The sequence below is a fragment of the Panthera pardus genome, unplaced genomic scaffold (assembly GCF_024362965.1).
Source record: "Panthera pardus isolate Hobbes unplaced genomic scaffold, ASM2436296v1 HiC_scaffold_13, whole genome shotgun sequence".
NCBI classification, from domain to species: domain Eukaryota; kingdom Metazoa; phylum Chordata; class Mammalia; order Carnivora; family Felidae; genus Panthera; species Panthera pardus.
The window spans coordinates 14,265,995-14,290,397 of NW_026526688.1; the positions used below are offsets into that span (position 1 = coordinate 14,265,995).

At 42.6% G+C, this 24,403-nt stretch overlaps 1 protein-coding gene across 19 annotated transcripts in view; it reads left to right on the top strand.

Moving 5' to 3' along the window:
• TENM3 (teneurin transmembrane protein 3) overlaps positions 1 to 24,403 on the top strand; it is a 1,270,502-nt gene that overhangs the window by 1,174,601 nt on the left and 71,498 nt on the right. For 10 of the 19 annotated variants that reach the window (XM_019422144.2, XM_019422148.2, XM_019422152.2 and 7 more), the window contains 3 exons: positions 14,685 to 14,711; positions 16,302 to 16,322; positions 17,243 to 17,389. In XM_019422144.2, the coding sequence (XP_019277689.1) occupies positions 14,685 to 14,711; positions 16,302 to 16,322; positions 17,243 to 17,389 (195 nt within the window). The remainder of the gene's footprint in view (positions 1 to 14,684; positions 14,712 to 16,301; positions 16,323 to 17,242; positions 17,390 to 24,403) is intronic. The other 9 variants (XM_053900818.1, XM_019422153.2, XM_053900819.1 and 6 more) reach the window with 3 other exon arrangements.

A 24,403-nucleotide genomic window follows, 5' to 3' on the forward strand; every position in this document is an offset into this window, starting at 1 on the left:
CTGAATTATCTTTCTGTTCAGTCTATAGAAAGTATTACAAAATCGTTGTCTTATAAAGAAGCATTGGAAGAGTGAACAAAGCACAAAATTACAGAAGGAGAAATGTTTATTAGAGACATGACAGGCACTTAATAAAAAATGTTACATGCTTTTCTGATATTTGTGGTGTTTTCAGCTCAAAAATAATTTCCTTTGATTTCTTATTCTAAATACTCATTTTATACCTAATTTTCATATTCATAATTTGGTATTCTTTTCTTTTTTTAAAAATCCATTCATGTATTTATTTTGAGAGGGAGAGCAAGAGAGAGAGAGAGAGCGAGCATGCCAGGGAGTGCAGAGAGGGGGAGGTAGAGAGAGACAGAGAGAGAGAGACAGAGGGAACCCTAAGCAGGTTCCTCACTTTTAGCTCAGAGCCCAACTCGAGGCTAAATCTCACAAACCATGAGATCATGACCTGAGCCGAAATTAAGAGTTGGATGCTTAACCAGCTGAGCCACCCAGGTGCCCTTGGTACTCTTTTTCTTAATGAGAGCCCCCCAAGATGTATAATTTCAGACCCCATAAAACCTGCATCTACCTCTGTTCCCAGCTCTATGACTTGATAACTGTGTGATCTCGGGGAAGTCACTTAAGCTCCCTGTGCTACATTTTCCTCATCTGTAAAGTGGGAATGAAAATAGAGAGTCTCAGAGAGTCTTTGAGAGCATTAAATGACTTCACACATGGAGAAGAGCACTTAGGACACTTCCTGGCCCAAAATAAACACCATGTAGATGTTACTTATTGTTACTGTGGTTGCTGCTAGAGTTTGGGGACTGAGATTCATGAAGTTGACAGTGACCGATTCTTCCCTACTGAGTCTTGTCTTCACGCAGAGGAATTAGCCAACAGAAAAACAAGAGTCCGTGCTGGTTACGAGAACTGCTAGTCCCCTCCGCTTGCAGACACACTGAGTGGGGACAGAGATGCCTCGTGATCTGTCAAACGTGGTGGAGGGTGGGGCAGCAGGGGTCGGTACACATGGAGTTGAATGGAAGGAAATTCTAAGCCGACTTGGTTGACGGTAAAAATCCAGAGAAGCCAGAAAGCCTCCTGTGCGGTGCGCAGAAAAGAGATCCTTCTTAAGATCCTCTCTGTTCTGCTGTCCCGGTGACTCTAAGTAATTTGATGTGACAAAAAGGATAGCGATTCCTAAGAGAACCTTGAAAGCCCCTTAGAGCTCATTGAGTATCACCCATGTTCTGAGAACCAGGCTGACTTTTAGATGTCTGTTTTTTTCCTTTGAGATAACATTAGTACCCATTTGGGGCTTCCTAATATATATATTTTTTCATTTTAGTCTTATTTATTTAGATGTAGTACTTTATCCTGTAATCCCCTCAGAATGGGTTGGGTTGGGTTTTTTTTAATGTTTTTTTTTTTTTTTAATGTTTGAGAGTGAGAGAGAGAGAGAGAGAGAGAGAGAGAGCGAGCCAGGGTGGGAGACACAGAATCCGAAGCAGGCTCCAGGTTCTGAACTGTCAGCACAGAGCCCCACACGGGGGCCCGAACTCCCGAACCACGTGATCATGACCTGAGCCAAAGTCAGACGCTTACTCAACTGAGCCACCGAGGCGCAGCAGTTTTATTTATTTTTTAAGTAATCTCTACACTCACCGTGGGGCTCGAACTCACAACCCCGAGATCAGGAATCACGTGCTCCACAGAATGAGCCAGCCAGGTGCCCCTGCATATTTTTTTTTTTTTAATGAGGCGTTTTAGTCTCCTCTTTCGTAAAGACACAACACTAGTCCCTTGACCTTTCTGAACGGTGGAGGCCCTTGTCAGTGCTCCCTCTACTGGTTTCAGTCTTTTTTAAAACTGTCACAAAGGTAAATGCCGATGTTACTAGTGAATTGAACAATGTTCCGTTTTCCTGCATTTCGATGAAGAAGTGCTTGGATAAGGGGTGGCGTATTGGATGGCTAGTTTGATGTTTTAATTCGTCCAGCCTTCAGGTGGTTTTTCTCTTCAGCGCGTTAAGTTGTTCTTTTGTATCAGTTTGTTTTCCTTCCCAGGTACCAATTTCAGCACGAAAGGACGTGAAGTCAGGGGCTCAGTGTAGTCAGAGTCAGCCAGCAATGGCGGTCCTGGGCTTCTTCCACGGAGAGCTCGGTAGCCTGTATATATATATAAGCTTTATTTCCTATAAAGCTTGAGGGTTGTTAAAGTTTGACTCTGCTGACGTTTGGTGAAGGGCCTTCCGACTTTAACTTTTTGTTAGCAGCCCATCCTCCCTTGTTTTGTTAACCTGCCTGCACAAGTCAAGTAATGTCTCAAGAGCCCCAGTAGAATGACATCCCCCCGGGGGCGCCTGGGTGGCTCATTTGGTTAAGCGTCCCACTTCGGCTCAGGTCATGATCTTGTGGTTCATGAGTTCAAGCCCTGCATTGGGCTCTGTGCTGACAGCTCAGAGCCTGAGGCCTGTTTCAGATTCTGTGTCTCCCTCTCTCTGACCCTCCCCCGTTCATTCTCTCTCTCTCTCTCTCTCTCTCTCTCTCTCTCTCCTTCTCACAAATAAACATTTAAAAAACAACTTTAGAATTACACCCTCCGTCTGACAAATCCTCAAGAAAATTTGTATTTGAATCTTCACAGAACTCTTGCACTGTGACCGTCTTTGCTGTGTGTCAGGGAAATCATAGTCCCAAGGGCCATCTTGATATAAATGTTCTCTCATCATGTTGATGATTTGTTTCTCAAGACATCAGTTTCTTTGCCCCTAAGAATGGGAGTAACTATAGACATAAACATATAGACATAAACAACTTTTACTATTGACGTCAGGCACTTGAGTGTCCCTTTTGCTCTGTCCCATCTTCCATGCTATAATTTATCCTCACTAAATAGAGGTAGTGGCCTAAAGCCGAGTCAGAGTTTTTCTTCACAGGGTAGCAATGTCCCCAAGAGGTAAACTTCAGTGACGGTTATATTGTTTTGGGAAATGTTAAATGTGTTCTATACTTTAGAAAAGGGACTGTTTTTTTTTAGAGTTTCTAAAACCCAGTTCTGAATGCAGTATCTGTTTTGTGGGTGAATGTATTTGGACGTAACATGTGTCTTTCCATGTGGATGATTTACACATGGCCTACAAGCATAGGAATTTTGAGTTCTTTAGAAGAAATATGCTTCACGTACTTCAGGGTCATAGAATAATGAGTTCTATACTGTGATTGGTATTTGTGTACAGATTCTCCCTCCCATCTGCCTCCTGTGGTGTTCCATGGGTCTCAATAGCTGCTATAAATTGATCGTACTCCTACTCAGCTTACTATAAGTGCCACCGGCTATAAAGGCTGTATGTTCAGAGAAAAAAATGGAGGAATAAATCCACTGTCATTTTTCTCAAATCAGAGCAGTCTATAAGAAAATGCTGATTATTTATGTTGTTTTATGATGGCTTAGATATCATTGAAGTATGCCTGATGTCTTTAGAATTGATCAACCTGATTCCTTTTTTTTTTTTTTTTTTACTATCTTGTGTTTATTTCCCACCATGAACTTAGTGGTTTTCTAGCTAGTTTTTCTTTTCAGTCTCCCAAAATGATTTACTGTGCAGGTGCTTAGGGGAATAGTTTATAAATCATAATTATTATATTACAGAAAATTTTGAATCTGTTACTTTGAATTAAAATATTAGAGGCACCTGGGGGGCTTAGTCGGTTAAGCGTCCGACTTGGGCTCAGGTCATGATCTCATGACTTGTGAGTTCAAGCCCCGCGCCGGGCTCTGTGCTAACAGCTCAGAGCCTGGAGCCTGCTTCAGATTCTGTGTCTCCCTTTATCTCTGCCCCTCCCCCGCGCACACTCTCTCTCTCTCTCTCTCTCTCTCTCTGTCTCTCTCTCGCTCACAAAAAAATAAATAAATAAACATTAAAAAAAATGTTAGATGCCATAACAGATTTTTTAAGTATGAATCTATCCATACCCAGGAGTTCCCTTTTGCTTTTTAAACCTCATTTCTCATCTGAAGTCCATTTAAATTGTCTTTTAAAAGTTTATGGAGAGACATGGTGTCTGAATACACACCAGTTATATGTCAAATTTATATTGTTTTATTAACAGCCTGCCATTGTGTTTCTTTACTGATATACAGCGGTATTTTTTTCCACTTGGAACACTTCATTGATTTGCATCTCTTAAAAAGCATCTAAGACCTTAATTTCCACCAAAATCTAGTATACAGGAGGTTTTAAAGTTCAGTTGACTGGGTATACAACTTAACTAGAAATAAAGATGAAAAACACTCCTTTCAACTCTTGCCAAGTTCATCAGAAGGCTTCGATGAGAGGTTTAGGTTCAAGGTATTTGGGCGTGACAACATTATGTTGTCAGCTGTTTAACAATGCTGGCAAGGAGGAGACAGACCGTAAGTAGCGTCAGATTATTCCATTTTCCCTAATATGTCCATTCTCCCTAAAACTCGAGCCAGGTAACTGTGGAGAGTTAATGTGGATTTTAAGTAATTTTCATTGTATGTAGAGATCCTTATTACCCCAGTGGAGTAAGTAAAAAGTCAGAACTTTGCACTCGGTTTAATGTAAGGGTGGACGAATGAGGCGCACAATTTTAAGGGATAGGATTCCTTCCCGCGATGGCACATTGGTATCCTTACAATGGCAGATTTTATCTCTGTCATTTCTCGAATGTGACAAGTTGAGAAGAGCCTTTATTCATCTTAGCTCAGTTCCTTTTCCACCTACCAGTTTTTAAAATACAAGCTTCTTAATGGTGTTCGTCCATACAGAAGCCATGACTCTTCTGTCTTTTCATATTTAACATATTATCTTCACAGATTATGGTGTGACTAGAGCCAGTTTGGTTTTTTTTTTTCATTCACTCTTCTTCATGATGGGTTGGTTCACTGACCCTCTCCTTTTTGAGTGCCTCTTTAGTGAAGCTGGAAAACAGCTGTCTGAAATATGCTATTATTTCTGGGGTTTAGCCGCCATGTGCCTTGGATAAATTAAGGAGCAGTCAAAGGAAGTCCATAAATATGAATACTTTGCCAGCTGCTTTTCCATTAAACTCTGTTGGTTGAATGAAATTAGCAAATAATTATGTTGGTGGGGAATCTACTATATCCAAATGCAATATAATGTCTTCCTTTAACAACAGAGCTTAATTTTTTCCTGTACACCAAATTAGTTTTTAGGGTAATCTACATTGCAAATTGGCCGATTTGCATTAGAACTATGCCTACTTGTTCTGATTTGTCAACACCTCTTTTTTTAAAAAGTCTTTAACATCGAGCATGGGTGGGTAAGACCATCTGCTTACAGAGCTTGCCTGCAGCTCTGTCACTTAACACATGAGACAGGTTACAGCTGTTTAATTGTTATGATGCTGAATGATTATCATTCTATTCAAAATTAATATTTATATATGTGTGCATAGAAAGCATGTGGTTAAACATAAGTGATCTAATTGTGAATTAATGGCGTTAGGTATTCATTAATTAGTCCCCCCCATGAACAGTGAAGGGTAAAATAATGCTTTTCACATGCACTCCAACTCTTGGCTTTTAAGACGAGTCCCCAGGAGTGATGATTATGCATGTGAGTAATCCCCTCCAAATACACTGGTGTAAGCAAGGAAAAAAAAAATCACCATATAGCCGCCATTAAAAACAAAGGGAAAACTATCTATATGTTTATTACCCATACGCTAACTCTTTCCTGCCCCTAAAAGCATTATCCTCTGAACTGTGACCAGTGTAAATACAAGCCACGTAGTAAGAGCCTAGACGTACGTCAGTTATGACTGTATATACCAGCATATCACCCTCAATGACTACCACTAGCCCATGGGGAAGCTTGCTCAGCCCGCAGTGGACTTCCCCGGCGTAAGGAATGGTGACGCACAGACACATCATTTTGCTCCAGAAGTTAGCAACACATATTCCATCCTGTCTGCTCAGTCCATTTCATAATGGAAAACAAAATGAAAAGTTTTCAGCAAAATTGCGGTATGATGACGGAGGTATGCGTGTAAAAGAGGATATTTAAATGCCTCCGTTTCCAGGTAGTTACCGTCAAAGTGACTTGTGTTTGTATTTATACAGATATTGGTACGCCTTTAGAAACTACTGACTTACCTGGCTGAAATACAATGACTAATGAGGGAACGCAAAATCTACAAGGACAAGTTGCGATTTGTTCTTTATTCCAAAAAGCTGAATCACGTTTGATTGGCTGTTGTGCGGTAACAAATGATGTCAGCGATGTCTCAGTGATAACGTGTTCACGTCTTTAGTTCAGCAAAATTTAAATTATAACTGATGACTGGACCCATGATTTGCCAAGATAAGAGTACCAACCGCAGCAACAAGAACAGCTTGAGGAAAATTAATTTATATTGTGAAAGATCGAAGAAAATTGTAACCCATGATAGAAGACTCTACATGCCTCCTTCCAGAATTTAAACTTACTTCGCATTTTTTTCTCGGCTGAAATGAGTAGGCTGACCCATGTGTAGACCGGTACTTGACCAGTACCGGCAAAGTGTAGTGCTCAACATGCAAATGTATTTTTTTTTTTTAACATTTGTTTATTTTTGAGAGAGACAGAGTGCGAGTGGGGGAGGGGCAGAGAGAGAGAGACACAGAACTTGAGACACAGAACTTGAAGCTCCAGGCTCCAAGCTGTCAGCACAGCCGACACGGGGCTCAAACCCACAAATCGTGAGATCGTGACCTGAGCCAAAGTCAAGCGCTTAACTGACTGAGCCACCCAGACACCCCCCAAAACCCAAGTTTAAACTTCTGTGCACACTCTTCTGTCACCCACCAATAAAATCTCTGTAAATCACTTTTGATGCATCTACGCATCTATGAGATACATCTATGAGATAGATTTATCTCTGTAAATCACTTTTTTTTTTAATTTTATTTTTTAATGTTTATTTATTTTTGAGACAGAGACAGACAGAGCATGAACAGGGGAGGGTCAGAGAGATAGGGAGACACAGAATCTGAAACAGGCTCCAGGCTCTGAGCTGTCAGCACAGAGCCCGACGCGGGGCTCGAACTCACGGACCGCGAGATCATGACCTGAGCCAAAGTCGGACGCTTAACCGACTGAGCCACCCAGGCGCCCCTGTAAATCACTTTTGATGCATCTATGATTTATCTATGACTTTCCCAAAAGAAGTTACCATTTGTCCTAGGGGAGGTAAAGATTATTCAGTTATGTTTTTATTGTTTTTCCTGATATGTTCGAGAAAACCAGTAAGAGGAAGACCCGATGTATTTTGCACAATTATTTACAAGTCTTATTCTGTGCATTTTTCTTAAATATTAAATTTTATGCACAGGCAAAACTAACGCAACCAAGAAATTATATGCATTGCAATTGATCAGATCAGTGGGTTATTTTTATGGTTTCCTGCCACTGGACTGGCTTGGAGCACACAAACACCACCCTAATAATTGGCAAAACCAAGTTCATCGTATCAATTGAAGAGCCGAATAGTCATCTAGCGTGAAAAATATTCGCGTTACCGTTTGTATTGATTAATGTTAAGAGCTGTCTCTGGGTAGTTTCGGTCCCCAGTCAGGGCGCTAAAACATAGCCTGATTATTTTTCAATCTAGGAAATCCTCAGAAAGTGTGGTTTTGTTTATGTCGTGCAGTGAACCCAGACAGGGAGTACAAACGTGCTACTGACGTGGTTACGTGTATGGCCCGGGGGCTGAAGTCGTGCCGTGTGCAAAGACCACCCCAAGCCGGCCGTATCCCACGCTAACCGATGCTCATCTCTTTGCGTGGCTGTGTCCGTGCCAGCGTTAGTGAGTGTGCCGTGTGGACTCTTGAGTGTCCCCGTGCCGCTCCATCATGTGGACGTAGCTCATGGTCAGGCAGGAAATTCTGTGTGGAAGGAAAATACCAAATATTTTTCTATCCGTTACCCTTACAGAGCTTTGCAGCTTCTGATGGCACTTTGCCCAGCAAGGCTAACTTTATAAAATTTGGTTTCTGGCAGAGCACCTTTTCCATAGAACCTATTTTTTTTTTTTCTGGACTGATTTAAATCAGGGAAAATATTATTTCACTCTTTTAGAAGGTTCTCAGGTTAGTGTTCCAAACTGAAAAGTGGTATTTCGCGTGGGCAGCTGCGCGGAAGAAGCAGTGTATTTGTACAGATACTTTGTTCGCCACATTTCCAACCCACAAAAGGAATAAAATATGTGAAGTTTCAGAAACAATTTATTTGAAACAGGTTGTTTTCAAAAGCGCATTGCCGATTTTAGGGGCGCGAGAGCTCTTTGAAACAACACGTGCACGTGCGCGCGTCCACAAACATACACGAACTGTTTTTCTTTGCTGGCACGGCCTCACTTTCTAGTCGTTACAGTTCAAGTTTAGTGACTCTTCTAAAGAGGATAAAATTCTTGTGATGTTTTATCCTGGTCTTAGATTGAGAATTTTATGGCGAGGGAGAACATATTGTCAGGGGCCCGAGTAAATTGTTTTATGGAATGTAAAATTACATCGCTGCCATAATCCTTTATGACAAGGTAATCCGTAATTGGCAGTGGGCCCCAGTCAAGGAACGTGGAACCAATGGGTGTGCAGCTTGCACACTGATTTAAACACTCACTGGTTGGAATAAATGGATTTAATATGTACTTATTGCAGATTGTTGCTTTTCTGTCATCCTCCAGGAACTGGTAGTGAATAACCTAAGAAGGATACCTACTTACAACTTTAATGAGATACTAATGTGAATCATTTTTTTAAGTCTGTGTCATAAAGAATGAGGAGACACACAATGCTAAATTAAAATGTGTCCTCGATTCCAAGGACGTTGCAGTAATCGCCATAGTGGAGAATATGTCTGTATTTCATTATGTGCCCATCTGATTGAATTATCCTCTCTTGAAGACGGGCCCTTAAGATGTTAATGTTGTAATTAAACTGAGAAATACTTCCAGCTTCCGGATTCGGTGTTATTTGCCTATGTCTGGGCTCTGCCCAGGAGTCCATTCAGTGGCCCAGTGAAAATACTGTTCTGTTTAATACGCTCCAACCAAGCATATTGTCGACAGTGAAAACAATGTGAGTAGTTCATAACCATACGCATCACCAACTACGTATACACAGACTATTTCTATTTTTCCCTTGGGAGCTGTCTAACGTATATACAACCAACTTGGTTTGCCTTTGTTTCTTCTTTGTGTTTTGAAGAATCCCTTTGACAGTAAAAGGAAAGCAAACTTGGCCTTAATCATATTCTGTGTAGACCTCCAAATATCCCAGTTCTTCCTCAAAGCAGACATATATACTCCTTTGACCTCATATTTAAATGGGCAACTATCTTTAGGATCACCACTCAAAAGATATTTCTTTGTACAGAATTTTACCTAACTGAACTATCACTGTCCTTTTGTTGTTCAAACTCACTTGCTTTAAGTTTTTCCTGGTTTTATCCCTCAGTCTTAATATCTTGCCAATTGGTTTTTCCAACTTTGGGTTTTATGAACAGGTTATAGCATATATCATAAAGCTTTCTTGAGTCTACATAAGGTACTCTTACTTTTTTTTTTTTTAATTTTTTTTTTTCAACGTTTATTTATTTTTGGGACAGAGAGAGACAGAGCATGAACGGGGGAGGGGCAGAGAGAGAGGGAGACACAGAATCTGAAACAGGCTCCAGGCTCTGAGCCATCAGCCCAGAGCCTAATGCGGGGCTCGAACTCACGGACCGTGAGATTGTGACCTGGCTGAAGTTGGACGCTTAACCGACTGCGCCACCCAGGCGCCCCAAGGTACTCTTACTTTTGAAGCTGTGTCAATAGGTTGATATTTCAAATTAGTTTGGATTCTGATCTTACTTCCTGGGCCCCCCTTTAATTGCCAATGTTGAATTAACGATTTCCACGGGTTTTTTTTTTCGTCTTATGTTTTCATTCAAGTAAATTTATCAACCATTCCATAAAAAGATGATGCTTCTAATCTACCTTACGTGGGTACGCCGTTCTGACTCTTGTTGTAAATATAGCTTATTTATTAAGTCTGTGGCCACGGACTGCCTGGTTGGTATTTTGGTGTTGCCACTCGCTAGCATTTTGACCTTGAGGAAGTTATTTCACTGTACCTCGGTTTCTTCATTTGTGAACCAGGGAAGGTAATAAAAGTACCTGTTGCCCTGTAGGTGGTGACAGTTAAGTCAGCGTCTCATGTACAGTGCTTGGCATGGTTTTCAGCACCTAGAGTAGCAAATGGTATTTATTGTTAATACTACTGTGTGTAATTGGGTTGGATGGATTGCACGAAGGGAGAGGAACAGGTGCGTGAAGGAGGGGGAGGGTTTAGGAAATGAGGTATTGCTCACACGTGGTTCTTTCTCAAAAAGTATTACTGTTATTCATCATATATCTGTGTCTGTATTATTCAAAGAATTTCTTCAAAAGCTGCAAACACATGTACGACACCCTAGAGCCGCCATAATAAGTACATTTAATCATTTTGTTCAGCAGATATTAAGAATCCCTTGTGAGCCAGCCAGTGGGAATATGGGAATTAGCATGGCCTTGGAGTTGACATTTCTAATGGAGATTTACACATTCGGTCTCCTCTATCTATATATCAATAAAGCCTTGTATTTTTATGGCATCTCTTAATGAATTGATCACAGCTAGTTCTTGATTCAACCCTTCTCCTTTTACATTTGCCCTTGTGATCATACCCCTGGACTTCTTCCATGAGAAGCGCTCAGGGAGAAAAAAAAGGAAGAATCAGATAACCAAAGGAAATGGAGGGAGGAGGGTGCCCATAATTTTGATAGATAAGCAGACGAGGCGACAACCTATAGGTAGAAATTCCAAAAGTGTTGCTATTCCTTTCTAGTCTACACATAAAAACCGTACAGGACTAAATATGAGCAAGGTCCCTCCTAAGGGGCCTTAGACTCCCGATCGTTAGAAAGGGGTACAGACAAGAGTAGATCATTTTGTGTGCACCTCCATTCATCGTCCCCAAAACATGAAGTGGGAAGATACGGTCATCAGGGGCTTTGAAAAGAGAAATCGTTCTTTTTGAAAAGAAGTACCCAGAGGGGAGTCTATGAAAAGGACACAGTACCACTCATTTGCTTTGGTGATCCTGGAGGTTTATGGGCTAATCCCATCACGAAAATATTTGTGATGACCCAAACCTTTCTTCCACATCTACGGTTTCGCAGAGTCTTTGCCCACCTGATCCAGCAAGTAGACCAGGGACCGCCAACGCGTGGGCTCGAAACCCGACTCGTCGTCTCATGTGTTACGTTCTAGAGATGACTGTGGATCTGAATGTATTCGGAAAGAGAGACAGTAGACAATGAAGACCAAGAAATAGCTCTGACGTCTGAAAGACACTCACTCGTCTGCATTCTGCCATTTACGTCAGATCCACCGGGCCATTTCCCAAGGAAGCCGTGTAGGAGGCAGCTAGGAGACAGCAGAAGCACCCTATGGCCGATGAGAAAGTAGTATCTATTTCCTGTTAGGTCGGGAATAATTGCAAAGTACTTGCGAGCCGGAAGAGGCATGCTGACCGAGATTGCTAGGCTGTGACCTTGCACACATGTCTCTCCCTCTTCAGTCTCTGCATCTGCACTTACTGTATCAGCTGTATTTATATCGCAGGGTTGTGGGAGAGATCAAATGAGAGATAGAGAGCGCTTAGAGCAGTACCCGGCGCAAAGTCAGCCTCTGTTATCATCCTCAGGGAGGAGAGCTGGGTTCACGGCACTTCATGTGTGTCCCCTGGATTATCGTGAACCGGGACAGGGACCTGGAGCAGAACGAGAAATTTGGAAATCGTTAATACATCAGACAAGTGTTCACAGTCTACGATTTATAGAACCAGAGCCCATGGAAGAGCTAAAAATCATAGCATTTTGTGTGTGCATTGTGTGCATTGTTTCTCGGGGGAGAGTCTGTAACTCCTGCTACTTTTCTCACTGACCCGAGACCCCAGAAAGATTAAGAATCACTGTCTTACAGGAAATACGGTAATACCCCCCCACCCCCTATTCCCACATGGGTCTTTTTAAAAGATAAATAATTGAAACTCCCGGGAAAGTGTTTTATGAATACAACATTTTACTGGAGAATAGTTTTTTAAAAGGGCTCCATTTTATATGTCTGGCACTCATTTTTATAAGAGTTTTCTTCTATAAAACAAATTTGAAACTTTTGGTGAGTAGGTCTAATAGGAAGGACTTGGTTTTGGTGTCAGAATACACTCATTCGTTTTCAAAGAAATTTTTTTGCAACTTAATGTGCATTTCAGCAACTGTTAGGAATATTAATTTTTAAATATACTGTATTATTTTTACGATTATTGTTCCTAATGGCTTCGTACGACGTGCCTGCATTTTTCTGATTATTTCCTGTCGTGGCTTATCTAATGATGTTTTTATTGTTGCAATTATGATTTTTAATAATCATTTGAACCCCATCTATCGACATCTCCTTTTAACATCTTTATTCTGCAGCACGAGCCTTTTGTGGTAGTGTCAGAAATGTTAATCTTCGAGGACAAAATACACGTGGTGGTTTTTACCCCTTTTCTCCATTAGTTTTAAACTAACACCTCACAGTTATTCCCTAGGATATAAAATGCAAATGTCAAATCTTAGTGTCTCTTTCTCAGTACAGATATTATTCTTTTGGTTGGGTTTTAACCGTTTGCAAAATTTATTTATGTTAAGCATTTTTCATATTTAAAGTGGCATATGAATTTTAACCTGCTATACATTTTAAATATATTTTCTAATTTCATCACCACTTTTGTTGTTCTCTTGACCTGATGAGAAACCTGCCGTTACTTTTAATCAAACCACTGTTTTGTGTAATTGATTGTTTGCTAAGATAATGGGATTGGCGGGATTAGAAATAATTCATTCCTCCTTTCAAACTACTAATCCAGATCAGGATTAATTACATTCCTTATTTTGGTTGCATTAACTGAAGTGGACCCAATGTAAAAGCAAACAGCTCTCCAGCTAGATCCGCGTGATGACTTTTTATAAATTCAGAATTCCTCCAAAAGTACTACCCTATCTGAATCGGAAACTCCGGAGTTTTTAAAGGCACTTTGTTTCTGTTTAGATCATCAGTGGAGCTATTATGAGGCTCTCCTAGATTATATAGTGTTCGGAAGGGATTATTGAGAAGTTACATGAATGATGTTATCCAATGGTACGTTTTTGCTTTAACGTTTGAAAATAGAATTGTTTTATTAAGTTATAATTTCCGAGTAGTACCTGAGAGTGTTGCCTCACCTTAATTTCCCCTGCAGTATGTTGTCAATTAGTTATGAACACACTTATTTTTAAATGCAATTCAGAAGCCTCTAATGGAGTCCTGTGGCAACATGAAGAATCCTTTTACATCCACGGGCACACATGTGTCAGAAGCGTTTACGGTTTTGTTTCTGCACACGACAGAACTACCAAACCTGTTAGAGCTTAAATCGTTCTGTTAGGAGTTCGGTTTTCACTTGCATGTGTCAGTAACGAAAAATAATCAACAGAAGCATCTTTGAAAAGCAATTTTAGATCATTAAAGATGTATGAATTTTGACAAAGCAGGCAGATTTCAGGCTTATTAAGAATATATTACGTCTCTCTGCTGGTGAAGCCCAAGAGAGGTATTTCTGCCTCTGTTCAAGAGAAAAGGTGTAGCCTCATTGTAACCTCATGAAAGATTAAATGGACAGGTCCAGTGAAAGACTCCAGTCTTAATCCTGTTTCTACAGAGCGGTTGTGAGAAACAGCTTATTCCAGGCTGGATCCTGAAAAGAAACAGGACCTTGGAACAGTCTGTATTTCCTCATGGACTGACCACGTATGCGATGCGTCACTGCCCATCCTCTGTGTGGTCAAGGGCTGCTGGGTAATCATTCTCTGCACAGTGTACACGTGCCTTTTTCATAGTATAGTAGGTTTGCTCCATTTGCTTAAGGATTCAAAATAACCTCCCTTTTTTGTTTATTCAACGCGGAAGTTTGATAATATGTAAATCCACAAGTCATTCGAGACAGAAGGTGAGGGAAGCACGATTTCTGTGGGTTCATCTCTCAGGTTGAAGAAAGACAGCATCAGAACACGCGTAAATGGTTCCTCCAGGGCTCCCGTGTGGTCCTTTTCGCCCTTCATTGTGCAACCCTTAAGAAACTGCTTTGCTAAAAACGAACTTGGAAACGTTAGAATTATTTTCTACCCCTGCTAAAAGTTTCTTTGTGGGCCTCACAGTTGTAAATTTCCCAACTTCTTTAGTGAAAAGAGCCCTCGCCGTTGTAAATTTCCCAATTTCGTAAGTACAAAGAATTAATTCCATTTGTTCTCCTTAGCCATTAAAGGATAATCTCAAGACGGAGCAGGGTGGGGGCATTCCAACTCACCTGGGAAAGGTAGTGTTACCTGCATACTGTCCTTGCACATGCGGAGTGTTTCCTGGAATCATGACCACATGAGCTGAAACGTGGATATATTGCAGTGTTAGAAGATCATGAAGTACATCTCTGTCGTGTGATGTGAATCTTATGTCGGCTGCAGCTACTCAATTTGCATGTAAATTCTGAAAATTTCCTTGTCCCATGTGACACTTCTGAAATGTCTGTCTGTTCTTTTTTTTCCTTTTTAATTTCTCAAGCTCACTATTTGGATAAGATAGTTAAAGGTACTGTATACTTGCTCTTTGTTGACATATCTCCATATATATCTCTATATAACTGTGTATCAGATCATACTAGGTATGAAATTAGACTGTTTCTCATGCATATTTTTGTAAATTATAAATGAGGCTTACATTATGTGAAATGCCTTGGATTTAAAGGACTGAGACTTCAGTGTCTGTGTCTCATTTTTATAATTTTGGGTTATCACAGATTTCATCCCTATGTAAGAGCATTAGTTTTCACTGGAACCAAAAACTGAAGATAACAGTATATTTGCTGTTTTTTGTTTATGTTTCTTTCTTTCTTTTTTTTTTTTTTTTTTTTTTTTTTGCCCTAAGAGCTTCGCTGTTGGCAGTTCAGCTAATGAGCCTTAAATCCTGCCTTGAAGAATCACAAACGCTTACTCTCTTATCACAGAATAAGAAATTGTCAATCTAAAGAAGATTCTGGATAATATATGTTGAGAGCAATCTCATTTATCCTTATATGGAAACTTCTTTGGCTTCTTCTAAATGTTTCAAAATATATGTGATATCATAATTTATGTTCTGTTATTTTCTGAAAAACAACAAAATTACCGTGCATTCCGTAAAACAGAAATGATAACATGGCTCAGCAGAAAACAGCAGATTCTCGTCTCTTCAGTTCTCGTAGAAATAGGTGGAAAATATTTTTTCAGAAGAGAAAACTCCCTCCCCCTTTCTCCTCAGATTACCTATTTTCTATTCCTTGTTTGTGCTTTTCATTAGAATATGACAATATTCATGGCAATATCCGGGCTTTCATATAATAACTCTTGGGTGCGTGCAGTCAGCTGTGGCACCTGTCAGTGGGACGATTAAATCTTCCTTTGTCGTTAAAAATAAAACAAAAACGTTTGGAAGGAAAATTCACCTTTTAGATATTGAAAATCCATAAATGCAGATGGTAATTGTCTGAAAGAAAAGAAGCAGCAGAATTAATCCTATCCTGACCTGATGGTATCCATAAGTATAATTTCATTTTACCCTGCCACAAGAGACTGTCAGAACACTCTTCTGTCTATTAGCTCTAATCTTAAGAGACAGACTGTCTCTTGGAGATATTTTCATTTCAAGTGCCACAGTGGAGGAGGGGAAACCGATATATGAATAATTCTTTTAATACAGACATAAAACAAACATCTTTAAACAGATCGTTCCCTTAAATTTCGTCACCGAGACAAGAGTAGCATTCTAATTATAAGAAGCCGGGTAACAAACCCCAGTGGCTATAGCAAGCACTTTGGGCCACTATGTATTTCGCGCCAAATTATGAATAATTCAGTCCAAAGAGTTCTGATTAATAGCCCATTATTCTTATAATTTTGGAGCATTTCTATCCTTGTTTCTGTCAGTGTCCCATCACACTCATAGACCAGAACACCAGAGACCGGAATTTACCTAAGTGTCATCCTCATAAACAGATCATTTGGCTGCCAGATATCATCAGTAGGAAGTGGCAAAAATTGTTTTTTTTTTTTTAATGTCATGTTAGACTGAAACAATTATAGATTTTGGATATATTAAATTATTTTAATTGTTTCCCAAATTTTCCCTCCTTGCCCATAAAAGCAGACAAGATAGGATATAAAGGTAACAGCATAAAAGCCTTAGGGAGATTGTCACAAAATATCACTCTTCGCTATCTGTCTTGAAGCACGTCACTACCGTGTTTTTGTTCAGTCTCTCAATGTTTTATTGTGGTCCTTATGGTATTTCATTTTGTCCGTCCTAAGTAATCAAATATGCACAGCTATTACATTTAGTTGGAAATCCTGTCGGTCCTGTCCCATCCGTATGCAGCCTGAATCCTGATGTTTGTTAGAATAGACGCTAAAGCTGCTTCACTATTTCCTGGGCTTTGCTTATTCTGTGAAAAGGAATGTACTCTTGGCATAAAGTATAGTCATCAATCCTGGCCTATACTTTGTGCACCTATTTAATGCACTGTAATTTCACATGAAGGTACGGCAACTCTGAGGCCAGATAAAATTAACGTTCTCTTGTTAACATCGTTCGCGTCCTCATACCGGCTTCCGTGCTTCTGAATTTAGAGGGAATTTTTTAAAGCAACAAGGTGCTTTAAGAAGGCACGTCCTGATGAGTGACCGCTACCGTTTACAACAGATCGAAAATCTATGCCAGGGATTCTGAAATTACCTTGTCGAGGTGCTTTTTCACACCATACAATCAACCTTGCTGCTTTGCCAAAGGAAAAAAAAAAAAAAATTAAGTTAATTTTGTCTGGCCCGCAGCTAGTTAGTGGATTGTCGCATATATTTCTGTCCTGCACAGGTAAGTGGTGTCTCAAGGGTCAGGCCAATCAAAGATGCCACTTGGATAAGAATTAGATTCCTTAGAGACTGTTGCTGTTTCTATCCATGTGCAATTACAGTATTTGTGCTGTTTACAAAGGCCTGTTCCCACTAAGTGTCCCTTATCTGTTTATTTCAGGTGCAAAAACGTTCAATCCTCAAATCGCTTGTGTTTTCCTTCTTTGTCTCCTTTGACAGAGGGTTGTCCTGGTCTGTGCAACAGTAATGGGAGATGCACGCTGGACCAAAACGGCTGGCATTGTGTCTGCCAGCCAGGGTGGAGAGGAGCGGGATGTGATGTGGCCATGGAGACTCTCTGCACAGACAGTAAGGACAACGAAGGAGGTAAGCGATGCCGAGCGTGAAAACGAGCGCGCGCCAGAGCGCGGGTTCGTAAGTTACACAGTTACCCGGGTGCCAAAAAAACCCGACCCGTACGTGACGTGGACTGAAAACCATAGGCGCGCCGATAGAGTGATTTTGCTGTTTTCTCTGAAACAAATGCAAGCAGATTCTCATCCAGGGAAAAGGCAAGGGAACCACGCTGCTTACTATATGAAGTCCGTTGTTCTCCATTGCTTTGCCTCACCTCCAGGTGACGACTCTCCTCACCACAGCGCAGGCAGTGTTTTAATAACTAAACGTTCCAAAACAACGCGGGGCACTTCGCAGGCTCTCCGGATGAAAGGCGGGGGTGGAGAAAAGTCAAATAGGAAGGAAAGAAAACAATCTCCCTGAAGCTGCGTTCTCGGCGTCTTTTCATCCTAAACGTCACAGCCGGCTAGAGAATCGCCATAGGCCACCCAGTGTAGGCCCTTGGTTAAGAAATCATTCTTTCCCCTGTTGCGCCCATCCTTCCATCCTCCGTGCTACTGTCTTCCAATTTCGGGAGGATAAGGAGGGAGAGCTGGGGATTACTTCTCCGGCGGTAAAACAGGTGCACCTGACAGCTGCTGAGTTTGGGCATAGCCTTAGGACTGAGTTTTCGGAGGGATTCGGTTCCTATCGGGGGCTCCGCGGTCCCTTGCTCTGTGAGTGAGGATGGTTGCCTACCCGCTCCTTCGTTCCACCTGCTCTTTAGGGAATGTCCACGTGAGCAGTAGAGTGTGGGGAAAGGTGCAGGTTTAGGAGACAGATCTTCACTCTGCCCGGTGCCTACGAGACTTGACAATTGCTTCATCTGTAAAATAGCAACAGTAGAGTTTGGTCAAGGACTGAGGGAGAGCCTGTATGCAAGGTGCTTAGCATGCGGCACGCACGTAGTAAGTCGTAAGTAGCAGCCGCTGTTACTCAGTCTTCCTTTTGCTTTCATCTGGCCTCGTTGAAATTCATAGGAGGTTGTCAGGGAAGATTTAACAGTCTTCTCTTTCCTGCATAGAGTGGACCTAACTACTGTTCTCTAGGAAGCAGAGTGACCAGAACCAACCTTCAACCTCCCCATCACGCACATGCACACACGTACACATGCACACACACATACACACACAGGCATGTGGACATACACGCACATGCACAAACACAGGCACGTGCACAGACATTCACACACAAGCACACGTGCACATGCACGCAGACATGTGGACACACACACACATGCACACACACAGGCACAGCATGCACACACACACACACACATGCACACACTAGCTTGTGCCTACCGCCATTCTCAAGCCAAATGTTGTTTGTGCCTCGTCTTCCTGACAACGGCTGCCATTCTCCCCTTAGTTGCTAGCAGACTCTTCAGTTTTTCCCTATTTTTTTTAACCTGGACCGTCTAGAAATTTGAGCCACAATTTTCAGCCAAAGCCTCTTTTCCTTTTGCTCCTGATAGATATGGTGGTCCTTAGCCCTCAGAGCCTTTTCTGCCTAATGATACCTTGTCGCCTCCATCCCCCTTAACCGTGCGCTTTGTAGGAATGGCAGCCTTAATCCTCTCCCACCGCAGCCCAGATGACAGCTTTCCTCCCTGCTTTTCCCCAAGAAGCCCCTGCCCCATTGTTTTCTGTTGCCTGGGGAGGGAGGAGAGCCCTTCTCTCCCTCCTTGATCGTATATTCTGGGTTTTGTCTTCTAAAAGGAGACTGCACCGAGGAGGTTACAGACTCTCTCCGAGGGAAGCAACTGGCAGGGCTGGGTCTGCAGAGACATGGCAGAGTAATTTAGGGGCTAATCACCTCTTTAGTGTGGTTATCAGCCAAGGAGGCTTTTCCCTTGCCTCAAAATGTATCAGCCGCGAATTGGCCTGTTCCCCCTTTGTTTATTCTCATTAGCATGAAACCATGCTATCTCTAGGCTTCCCTCTCCAAGGAGAAACCTGAACCGAAGGAAGACCTCTTGTGGATTCTTTACTTATCTCCTATAATTTGTATTCCTGTCCCTAACCTAATTTTGTTGATCTTGGGAGAAGGTAGCTCAAGGCCAGCTGTATTATACCCGGAGATCTTAACCCGGGTGCCTTATAGCCTAAGCTACACGGTTCTTTGAACTGAAGCGGGGACTACGTGAATAGAGACGAGTCAAGACACATAAGCTGGCCAGTACGCGGGCTGTCGTTATCATGATGTGAGGTCAGTACAGCAGAACGTTTAAAATAAGGACCGTACCTGAAATGTCAAGACGTATGCTCACTCGTGAGGCTATAGATCCGTTGCTCAAAGTCTGTTGGTCAAACGATGAATGAGCCAGAAAGTAGCTAAGTGACTGAGGAAGGACGGCAGATGACGAGGCTGATTTGGCCCTGGCCCGCATGTCATACAAATAGCTATTAGTTCAGCCTGTGCAACATTATACGACACAAGAACAAAGAAGATTGCTTCGTATCCCCAGAACTAAAGAAGGAAGATACATGAAAAAATTTTTAGAGGGGCGCCCGGGGTCACTCAGTCAGTGAAGCGTCCAACTTTTGGTGTCAGCTCAGGTCATGATCTCACAGTTCGTGGGTTCGAGCCCCGTGTCAGGCTCTGTGCTGGCAGCGTGGAACCTGCTTGGGCTTCTCTCTCTCTCTTCCCCTCTCTCTCTGCCCCTCCCCCATGCACGCTGTCTCTGTCTCTCTCAAATAAGTAAACCTAATTTTTTTTTTTTTTTTAGAAAGGACAACACATTTGGGGAGATAGTGGCATTTTTTTCTTAGATCAAGCATCTTCCTTTCTCTCTAAAACGTACTTTTCTTGGGGCGCCTGGGTGGCTCAGTCGGTTAAGCGTCCGACTTCGGCTCAGGTCATGATCTCACAGTTCGTGAGTTCCAGCCCCGCGTCGGGCTCTGTGCTGACAGCACGGAGCCTGGAGCCTGCTTCACATTCTGTGTCTCCCTCTCTTTCTGCCCCTTCCCTGCTCATTCTCTGTCTTTCTCTGTCTCAAAAATAAATAAACATTAAAAAAAAATTTTTTTTTAATAAATAAATAAAACGTACTTTTCTTTACCAAATCCGGCTTGACCCATCCCCTGCCTAAGCCTACGGATCCTCAAAATCTAGATCTCACGAAACAGGTGTTCATCTTTGCCCACAGAGCCCGACTGCCCCTTTATGTCTCTAAGATGCATAAGAGACTGCAGTCTTATGAGAGAATTCTTCAGGAGGCCCGGAAGGAAGAGACTACCAATAAAATGGGTTGCAGGAATCTATCTTTAGCCACTCCCCTGACACCCACACGGTCGTGGGAGGTGACTCTCCTGTTCGGTTGGACCCGGTTTCTTTAAGGCTCAAACACTTGTCATGCATGTAAGGCCACCTGCCTTTTAGAACTAAGGGCAGTGTTTTACCTACAGTACAGGCCCTGACAAAGATCCCAACTCTTAATGGGGTCAACCAGGCTCCTCCCCAACATGCTTCTCAAATCTAGCTCCAGGTATCAAACAGAGGTTGTTAGGGAAGATCTTCTGGACAAAGGCAGGCAGTGGAATGGAAGATTTTTAAGTCACCCGGTGGAAGTGACAAATGAATGGTCGCTGGACCGGTAATTGTGCATAACATCTCCTAATGGAGCGTGTACACACTTTGGAAACCACGACACTAGATCCTGCCCTCGCTGAGGAAGCTTTCCGAGCAAAGGATCAGCAGTGCATGGCCGGCCTTGGCTTACGAAGACTTCTCCGACGCTTCCTTCACCTGCAAAGTTAACCTCCCTCGGGCTCAGCCGTTGCCCATTCCTATCCCAGAACTCGCTCTGATGGTGAAGTTGCTAAGATCAGAGAGAGGACAGGTGAAGAGCTGGGAACGGGTCGCCCTGAAGTGCTGCGCGACCTGGGCTGGGGTGTCAGACCAGGACCCTGTTTTGCCTCATTCCATAGGTTCTGGAGTGTCTCCATTAGCCTCTGAAACGGCCCCTCGCTGTGGAACACGGGCTGTACCCTAGGCTTTCACCTTCCCCTCCGCTGGGATAGCCTTTGCATTCCTTATTGTCACCAGGAAAGACTCTTTGGTTGCACGTGATAGAAATTCCACTCAAACGGACCTAAGCTTTTAAAAAAGAAAAACTTAATTAGCTTATATCACTGAAAAACTCAGAGATCACTGCACCTGGGTGTTGACACAATGGTAACAGAAGTCTGGGCTAATTCATCTGTCAGCTCTGCTCCGTGCCACGGTGGTACCACTGTCTGACTGTGTCTTCCCCGGAATGACCCCCAGCGGCTCTAGGTTTACATTGCACAGCATGATAACCCCAGTACAAGGAGACAACCTTGTTCGGTGGTTACTGCGGCCTGGGTGTGAGCCTGACCCTCATCGGCCCGAAGTATGTCCCCTGCCCAAAGGAAAGTTGAGATTCTGTCCCCAGAAGAGAGAGGGGTGTGGATGCTGGATAGACAGAAGGAACAGATTCCACTACACGGATATTAATAGCTGTCCACAGCATTTAGTTTTAGGATAACCAGGGAATATGCACCAATAACTATTTCATATAACGAATAGATTCCTGTTCATCTCAGGAAGGATCTTCTTCTACTCTTTTTCTCCTTCTTTCCCCCCCTGCCCCCCTCCAAATTATAGCCTTCTCACTCGAGAACGAGGAAAGTCAGGGCTTTCCATGCCCAAGATTGGCAAAGCAGCTCTCCGGCTCCCCCTACATACTTTGATAAGCATCCTCGCCCTTACCTAGCGTACCCATTGAGAATCTCACTCAGTAGAGGCTTTCTTGATTTGATTTGATTTGTTTTAATGTTTATTCATTTTTGAGAGGAAGAGCAGGGGGAGGGGCAGGGAGAGGTGGGCAGAGGATCCAAAGCAGGCCCTGAGCTGACAGCGGTGAGCCCAACGCGGGGCTCGAACTCACAGATGGTGAGATCGTGACCTGAGCCGAACCCGGACACTCAACCGACTGAGCCACCCAGGCGCCCCTGGTTTCTCGATTTTAAACGGCTCCCCATAGCGTGAGCCCACTATGCAAGCCTCGGAATGCCAACACCTTGCCAAAGGCAATTCTGTCTACCTTCATAGAAACTCAAGATACTTCTGAACAAGGTGATTTCTCCAAAATATGTGATCTCTAGCAGTTGTTACCATGTTTTTATCTTCCTAACTAGAGTTCCCTCCGACATCTTGCTTCCCTGTCTGGTCCTCTAGTGGATAGGTCCCCTGTGGGTTCTTACAGCATGGGACTCAAGTCTTCTCTTAGAGACTGGGTGACTGAGGGCACAGAACTACTAAACTTTATGCAAGAATAGTGATATGCCAAAATACAATGTCAGCAGTGATGCGACTTACTTGTAGGTAGAGTTTTTTTGGTTTTTTGTCCTTCAGAAGTATGACTTTCTGGGGATGTGTCAGGAAGAGGTACCTGGAACAGGTTAGTTTTGTTTTGTTTTGTTTTTTTAAGTGGAGGCTGATGATAATGGAGAGGAAAGCACAACTCAGTGGAGGTTAGTCAGAAATTGGAAAGATAAAAACAGTAATGAGAGAGAGAATACAAAGGAAAGGTTCAGACTGCAAGGAAATGTAGGAGTGTGCTGGCCCTAAAAACAGAAGTGGAAGAATGAATGAAATGTTAATGTAAGCAGCAGAAGGAATCTGATGAACGGCCAGGAGCCGTCTAAGTTTGGAGATTACCAAACGAAAATAGGAAATGTTTGAAAATAGAATCTTAAAGACTTCTAGCAGGAAGATGAGACTGTTGTGTTCTCCAAACACATATTCAAATAAAAATTAAATAAATAAAAGAGAGAGCAACAGAAGTGGGAAGAAAGGGGGGAAATGGCTTTAATAAAGAAGAGGGGCGCCCAGGTGGCTCAGTCGAGTAAGTGTCCCACTCTGGATTTCTGCTCAGGTCATGATCTCACAGTTTGTGAGTTCGAGCCCCACATTGGGCACTGCTCACTGTAGAGGCTGTTTGGGATTCTCTTTCCCTCTCTGTCTTCCCCACCCCTGCTCGTACTCTCTCTCAAAATGAATAAATAAACGTTAAAAAATTATCTATAGCTATGAAAAAAACAAAGTAGAGGAAGAAGAAGAAAAAGGGAGGGAGGGAGGAAGAGAGGCAAGAAAAGGGAAGAGGGAAAAAAAAGGATTACAGGAGATCATAAGTACTTCCCGAAAAGATTCCAGATATCAGAACACAGAACGGCATTCAGAGTCTCAGAGCATTAAAATGTATTTTCCTGGTGGATCATGATTTGGGGGACAAATTAGTATGAGTTTGAAAGACTCTAGGAGAGTCTCAGGTTGTCTGAACCCTTTCACTCCCCACCGAATTTTTAGAGCAAAGCGAATCACATTCAAGGAAAGAGAAGCCCAGCTTGTACCCTTCGAAGCCAAGCTCCCGGTAGCTTCCTGATAGTGAACGAGAAACATGAGGTTTTCCCACGATCCCTGAGTAAGTTTTCGAGGCGGAGGAAAGCCAGAGGCACACAGGCTGAAACTCCAAGTCCACCCTCGTTTCACAGCCATTACCGGCGGCTGCCACGTCAGGCTTCGCGATGTAGAAACGGGCAGTGCACGGGACCTCTCCAGAAACAGGTCTCCGGTCTGCGTGCTACACGTCTCCACCCTAAGAACCTCTGCAGAGGGCACCTCGGTGGCCCAGTCGGTGAAGCGTCGGACTCTCAGTTTTCAGTTCAGGTTATGACCTCGCAGCTTCGTGGGTTCGAGCCCCACGTCGGGCTCTGCGCTGACGGTGCAGAGCCTGCTTTGGATTCTCTCACTCCCTCTCTCTCTGCCCCTCCCCCACTCACGCTCTCTCTCAAAATAAAGGATAAACTTAAAAAAAAAAAAAAAACCTCTGCATTAACGAATTAATTTTTTGGTAGTAACCATAGTATACACACAGTGCTTTCTCATTGCCAAAATGGTTAACTGCTGTCAGCAACTTGCTGTGCATATTTCTGCTCCTTCTTCCACGAATTTATAGGCACATTTATGGTTTTAAAATTA